This window comes from Palaemon carinicauda, chromosome 43 (genome assembly GCF_036898095.1).
Source record: "Palaemon carinicauda isolate YSFRI2023 chromosome 43, ASM3689809v2, whole genome shotgun sequence".
NCBI classification, from domain to species: domain Eukaryota; kingdom Metazoa; phylum Arthropoda; class Malacostraca; order Decapoda; family Palaemonidae; genus Palaemon; species Palaemon carinicauda.
The window spans coordinates 3,992,640-4,000,062 of record NC_090767.1 but is presented as its reverse complement, the minus strand read 5'-3'; the positions used below and the strand labels follow the sequence as shown (position 1 = coordinate 4,000,062).

At 42.5% G+C, this 7,423-nt stretch overlaps 1 protein-coding gene across 1 annotated transcript; it reads left to right on the top strand.

Annotated features, from left to right (window-relative positions):
* The first annotated feature begins 5,381 nt into the window (after window positions 1-5,381).
* On the top strand, window positions 5,382-6,615 carry LOC137633677 (antifreeze protein Maxi-like). The gene is made up of 2 exons (XM_068365924.1): window positions 5,382-5,589; window positions 6,329-6,615. Exons 1-2 carry the CDS (start codon window positions 5,382-5,384, stop codon window positions 6,613-6,615), a joined length of 495 nt encoding a protein of 164 aa, XP_068222025.1.
* Window positions 6,616-7,423: the final 808 nt, after the last annotated feature.

Sequence of the window (7,423 nt, the reverse complement as noted above, 5' to 3'; positions counted from 1 at the left end):
TGTCTATGGGTATGGCAATGGCTATGTCTATGTTTAGCTATGGCTATGGCTATGTCTTATTCTATGTCTATGTGTATGTCTATGGCTATGTCTATGTCTGGCTATGTCTATGTCTATGGCTATGGCTATGTCTATGTCTATGGCTCTGACAACGTCTAAGTCTAAATCTATGGCTATGTCTATGTCTATGTCTATGTCTATGGCTCGGGCTATGGCTCTGGCAATGGCTATGTCTTTGTTTATTGCTATAGCTATGGCTATGTCTGGTTCTGGCTATGGCAATGGCTATCTCTATGTCTATGTCAATGTCTATGTCTAAGTCTGGCTATGGTTATGGATAGGGCTATGGCTATGGCTACGGCTACGGTTACGGCTAAGGCTAGAGCTATATCTTTGGCTACTGCTACGGCTACGACTACGGCTATGTCTATGGCTATGGGTATGGCTATGGCTATGGCTAAGGCTATGGCTAAGGCTATGGCTATGTCTATGTCTATGGCTATATCTATGTTATATCTATGGCTATGGCTATGACTATGTCTATGTCTATGGCTATGTCTATGTCTGTGTCTATGGCTATATTTATGGCTATGGCTATGTTCATGTCTATGGCTATGGCTATGGCTATGGCTAAGGCTATGGCTATGTTTATGGCAAAGTCTATGTCTATTGCTATGGCTATGTTTATGGATATGGCTATCTATATCTATGTCTATGACTATGGCTATGGCTATGGCTATGTCCTTGTCTATGTCCAAGGTTATGGCTATGGCTATGGCTATGGCTATGTTTATGTCTATATATTTGTCTATATCTATGGCTATGTCTATGTCTAAGCATGTCTATGTCTATGTCTATGGCTATGGCTATGGCTATGGCAATGGCTATGGCCATGACTATGTCTATGGCTATTTCTATGGCTATGGCTATGGCTATGGCTATGGCTATAGTGCTGTCTATGGCTTGTTATGTCTATGTCTATGGCTATGGCTGTCTATGGCTATGGCTAAGGCTATGTATGTGTAAATGGCTATGGCTATATCTATGGCTATAGCTATGGCTCTGTCTATGGCAATGGCTATTGGTATTCCTATGACTATGGCTATGTTTATGGCCAGGGTTATGGCTATGGCTATGGGTATGTCTATGGCTTTGGCTATATCTCTGTCTTTGGCTATGGCTATGTCTATGGCTATGGCTATGGCTTTGTCTATGTCCATGTCTATGGCTCTGGCTATGGCTAGGGCTATGTCCATGTCTATGGCTATGGCTATGGCTATGTCTAATCTATGGCTATGGCTATGGCTATGGCTATGGTTATGGCTATAGCTATGGCTATGGCTAGGGCTATGTCTATGGCTATGGCTATGGCTATGTCTATGTCTATGTTTATGGCTATGGCTATGGCTATGGCTATGTCTATGTCTAAGTCTATGGCTATGGGTCTGTCTATGTGTATGGCTATGGCTATGGCTATGTTTATGGCTATGGCTAGGTCTAAGTCTCTGTCTATGGCTATGGTCATGTCTATATCTATAGCTAGGGCTATGTCTATGTCTATGGCTATGGCTATTATTATGTCTATGTCTCTGGCTATGGCTATGGCTATGTCTAATGCTATGGCTATGGCTATGGCTATGGCTCTGTCTATATCTAAGGCTATGTCTATGTCAATGTCTATGACTATGGCTATGGCTATGGCTCTGTCTATGTCTATGGCTATGGCTATAGCTATGTCTATGTATATGCCTCTGGCTATGGCTATGGCTATGGCTATGTCTATATCTATGGCTATTTCTGTCGATATATCTATGTCTGGCTAAGACTATGTCTATGACTATGTCTATGTCTAAATCTTTGGCTATGTCTATGTCTATGGCTCTGGCTATGTCTATGGCAATGAAAAAGGCTATTGGTATATCTATGTCTATGTCAATGTCTATGGCTATGTCTATGTCACTGTGGCTATGGCTTTGGCTATGGCTAAGACTATGAATATGCTATGGCTATAGCTATATCTATATGGCTATGGCTATGGCTATGGTTATGACTATGGCCATGGCTATGGTTATGATTATGTTTATGGCTATGTCTATGTCTATGGCTATGGCTATAGCTATGTCTACATCTATGGCTATGGCTACGGCTATGGCTACGGCAATGTCTATGTCTATGTCTATGTCTATGTCTATGGCTATCTCTATGGCTATGGCTATGGCTCTGTCTCTGGCTATGGCTATGGCTGACCCTTTGGGTATGGCTATGGCTATGGCTGAGGCATTGTCTATGGCAATGGCTTTGGCTATGGCTATGTCTATGGCTATGGCTATAGCTATGGCTATGGCTATGGCTGAGGCTATGTCTATGGCTATGGCTATGTCTATGTCAAAAGCTATGACTACAGCTAAATCTGTCTATTGATATGGCTATGACTATGGCTAGGGCTGTGGCTATCACTATGTCTATGGCTATGGCTATGGCTATAGCTATGGCTATAGCTATGGCTATGTCAATGGCTATGGCTATGGCTATGGCTATGTTTATTGCTTTGGCTATGTCTATGTCTATGGCTATTGCTATGGCTATGGCTAAGTGGCTATGTCTGGCTATGGCTATGGCTATATCTATGTCTATGTCTATGTCTATGGCTATGGCTATGTCTATGTCTGGCTTTGGCTATGGCTATGGCTATGTCTATGGCTATGACTATGGCTATGGCTATGTTGCTATGACTATGGCTATGTCAATGTCTATTGCTATGGTAATGGCTATTGCTATGTCTATGGATATGTCTATGTCTACCATGGGGATGGCTATGGATATGGCTATGGCTATGTCCATGTCTTTGTCTAAGGCTAATGCTATGTCTATGTCTATGTCTTTGGCTAAGGCTAGGGCTATGTCTATGACTATTGCTATGGTAATGGCTATTGCTATGTCTATGGCTATGTCTATGTCTACCATGGGTATGGCTATGGATATGGCTATGGCTATGTCCATGTCTATGTCTATGGCTAATGCTATGTCTATGTCTATGTCTATGGCTATGGCTAGGGCTATGTCTATGGCTACGGCTAAAGCTACGGCTACGGCTAAGGCTACATCATATGGCTATGGCTAAGGCTACGGCTATGGCTACATCGTATGACTATGGCTACGGCTACGTCTACATCTAAGGCTATCGCTTTGGCTACGTCAATGGCTATGGCTAGGGCTATGTCTCTGGCTATGGCTATGACTAAGTCTATGGCTATGGCTAGGGCTATATCTATGGCTATGTCTATAACTATGGCTATGTCTCTGTCTATGTCTATGGCTATGGCTATGGCTATGGCTATGACTATGGCTATAGTTCTGGCTATGTGTATGTCTATGGCTATGGCTATGACTATGGCTATAGCTCTGTCTATATCTATGGCTATGTCTATGTCTATGGCTATGTCTATGTCTATGTGTATTGCTATGTTTTTGTCTATGACTATGGCTATGGTTGTGTATGTCTATGGCTCTGGCTATGGCTATGGCTATGGCTATGATTATGGCTGTCTAGGGCTATAGCTTTGTCTTCATCTATGTATATGGCTATGACTACGGCTACGGGTATGGCCATGGCGTCATCTATGGCTATGGCTATGGCTAAGGCCATGTCTATGGCTATGGCTATGTCTATGCCTATGCCTATGGGTATGTCTATGGCTATGGCTATGGCTAGGGCTATATTCATGTTTATGGCTATGGTTATGTGTATGTGTCTGTCTATGGCTATGGCTATGGCTCTGATAATGGCTTTGGCTATGGCTATGGCTATGTGTATGTGTATGTCTATGTCTATGACTATGGCTATGGCTATGGCTATGGCTCTGGCTCTGGCTCTGGCTATGTCTATGTCTATGGCGATGTCTATGGCTATATCAATGTTTATGTCTATGGCTATGTCTATAGCCATGGCTATGGCTATGGCTATGGCAATGTCTTTGTCTATGGGTATAGCTATGTTTAATGCTATCGTTATACTAAGGCTATGGCTATGTCCATGTCTATGGCTATGGCTATGGCTATGACTATGGCTATGTCTATGTCTATGGCTATTGCTATGTCTATGTCTATGTCTATGGCCATGGCCCTGGCTAATGCTTTGTCGATGTCTACCATGGGTATGGCTATGGCTATGGCTATGGCTATGTCTATGTCTATGGCTAGGGCTATGGCCATTTCTGTCTATAGCTATAGCTCTGGCTATGGCTATAGCTATGGCTATGGCTATTTCTATGGCTATGGCTATATCTATGTTTATGGCTATGTTTAAGTCTATGGCTATGGCTATGTGTATGTGTTTGGCTATGGCTATGGCTATTGCTATGTCTATGTGTATGTCTAAGTCTATGTCTCTGTGTATGGCTATGGCTATGTATGTGTGGCTATGGCTATGGTTATGCTATGGCTATGGCTATGGCAATGGCAATTGCAATGGCAATGGCTATGGCTATGGCTATGGCTATGTCTATGGCTATGGATATGGCTATGGTTATGTTTATGTATGTCTACCATGGTTATGGCTATGTCTATGTCTATGGCTATGGCTATGGCTATGTCTATGTCTATGGCTATGGCTATGTCTATGTTTTTATCTGTCTGTCTATGGCTATGGCTATGTCTATGGCTTTGGCTATGACTATGGCTATGGCTATGTCTGTCTATGGCTATGGTTATGTCTATTTCTAAGGCTATGTCTATGGCTATGTCTATGTCTATGGCTCTGGCAATGGCTATGTCTATGTCTACCATGGCTATGGCTATGGCTACAGCTATGGCTATAGCTATGGCTATGGCTATGTCTAAGTCTATGGCTAAGTCTATGGCTAGGGCTCTGTCTATGTCTATGGCTATGGCTATGGCTCTGGCTGTGTCTATGTCTATGGCTATGTCTATGGCTATGGCTCTGTCTATGTCTATGGCAATGGCTATGGCTCAGGCTGTGTCTATGTCTATGGCTATGGCTATGTCTATGTATATGGCTATGTCTGTCTAAGCCTATTGCTGTCTATGTCTAAGTCTATGGCTACGGCTACTTTGTCTATGGTTATGGCTATGGCTATGGAGATGGCTATGGCTATGCCTAATGCTATGTCTATGTCTATGGCTATGGCTATGTCTATGTGTATGTCTATGGCTACGGCTACGGCTCTGGCTACGTCTATGGCTATGACTATGGCTACGGCTACAGCTATGGCTATGTCTATGTCTATGGCTTTGGCTATGGCAATGTCTACGGCTATGTCTATGTCTATGTCTATGTCAATGGCTACATCTACGGCTACGGCTACGGCTACGGCTACATCTATGGCTATGGCTATGGCTATGGCTACATCAATGGCTATACTATGTCTATGTCTATGGCTATGTCTCTGTCAATGTCTATAGCTATGGCTCTGGCTCTGGCTATGGCAATGTCTATGTCTATAGCTATGGTTATGTCTATGGCTATCGCTATGTCTAAGGTTATGACTATGGCTATATCCATGTCTATGGCTTTGGCTATGACAATGGCTATGTCTATGTCTATGGCTATTGCTATGTCTATGTCTATGGGTATGGCTATAGCTAAGGCTATGTCTATGTCTACCAGGGGTTTGGCTATGGCTATGGCTATGTATATGTCTATGGCTAGGGCTATGGCTATGTCTTTGTCTATGGCTATGGTTATAGCTATAGCTAGGGCTATGGCTATGTCTTTGTCTATGGCTATGGCTATGGCTATTGCTATGGCTCTGGCTATGTCTATGGCTATGTCTAAGTCTATGGCTATGCCTATGTCTATGTCTATGGCTATGGCTATGGCTATTGCTATGGCGAGGGCTATGTCAATGTCTATATCTATGTCTTCAGATATTGCTATGGCTATGGCTATATCAATGTCTATGTATATGTCTGTCTTTGGCTATGACTATGTCCTTGTCTATGGCTATGGCTATGGCTATGGCTATATCTATGTCTGTAGCCATGGCTATGGCCATGTTCATGTCTATGTTTATGTCTATGTCTATGGCTATGTCTCTGGTTATGGCTAAGGCAATGTCGATGGCTATGGCTATGGCTATGTCTATGTCTATGTCTATGGCTATGGCTATGTATACCATGGCTATGGCTATGGCTATATCTATGTCTATGGCTATGGCTATGGCTATATCTATGTCTATGGTTATGGCTATGGCTATGGCTATGTCTATGGCTTTGGCTTCGGCTATGACTATGGCTATGGCTATGGCTATGGCTATGGCTATGGCTATGTCTATGTCTATGGCTATGGCTATGTATACCATGGCTTTAGCTATGGCTATGTCTATGTCTATGTCTATGGCTGTGGCTATGTTTATATCTATGTCTACGGAGACGGCTATGGCTACGGCTACATATATGGCTATGGCAACGGCTACGGATATGGCTAAAGCTATGGCTTTGGCTATGGCTATGTCTATGGCTATGGCTGTGGCTATAGCCCTGTCTATGGCTATGGCTATGGCCATATCTATGTGTCTGGCTATGGATATGGCTTTGTCTATTGCTACAGCTACAGCTACGGCTACGGCTACATCATACGGCTATGGCTATGGCTAAGGTTACAGCTACGGAAACATCTACGGCTATGGCTATGGCTACGTCAATGGTTATGGCTATGGCTATGTCTATGGTTAAGGCTATGGCTATGTCTATGTCTATGGCTATGGCTATGGCTATGTCTATGGCTATGGCTATGACTCTGACTATGGATATAGGTCTGGCTATGTGTATGTCTATGGCTATGGCTATAGCTCTCTCTATATCTATGTCTATGGCTATGTCTATGTCTATGTGTATGGCTATATCTATGTCTCTGGCTATGGCTATGTCTATGTCTATGGCTATGGCTATGGATGCTATGGCTATGGCTATGGCTATGATTATGGCTATGTCTCTGGCTATGGCTTTGGCTATGGCTATGTCTATGGCTCTGGCTATGGCTATGGCTATGTCTATGTCTATGGATATGGCTATGGCTATGTCTATGGCTATGACTATGGTTATGTCTATATATATGTCTATGTCTATGGCTATGGCTATGGCTATGGCTATTATTATTATTATTATTACTATCCAAGCTACAACCCTAGTTGGAAAAGCAGGATGCTATAAGCCCAGGGGCTCCAACAGGGAAAAATAGCCCAGTGAGGAAAGGAAATAAGGAAATAAATAAATGAAGAGAATAAATTAACAATAAATCATTCTAAAATAAGAAACAACGTCAAAACAGACATGTCATATAATAAACTATCAACAACATCAAAAACAAATATGTCATAAATAAACTATAAAAAGACTATGTCCGCCTGGTCAACAAAAAAGCATTTGCTCCAACTTTGAACTTTTGTAGTTCTACTGATTGATT

What these genes read in the sequence shown, in the direction of transcription:
- LOC137633677 (XM_068365924.1), top strand. Translation starts at nt 5,382, where the DNA reads ATGTCTATGTCTATGGCTATGTCTCTGTCAATGTCTATAGCTATGGCT. An exon ending in TGCTATGTCTATGTCTATGG is followed by an intron (nt 5,590 to 6,328) that starts GTATGGCTATAG and finishes CCATGGCTTTAG; the next exon opens with CTATGGCTATGTCTATGTCT.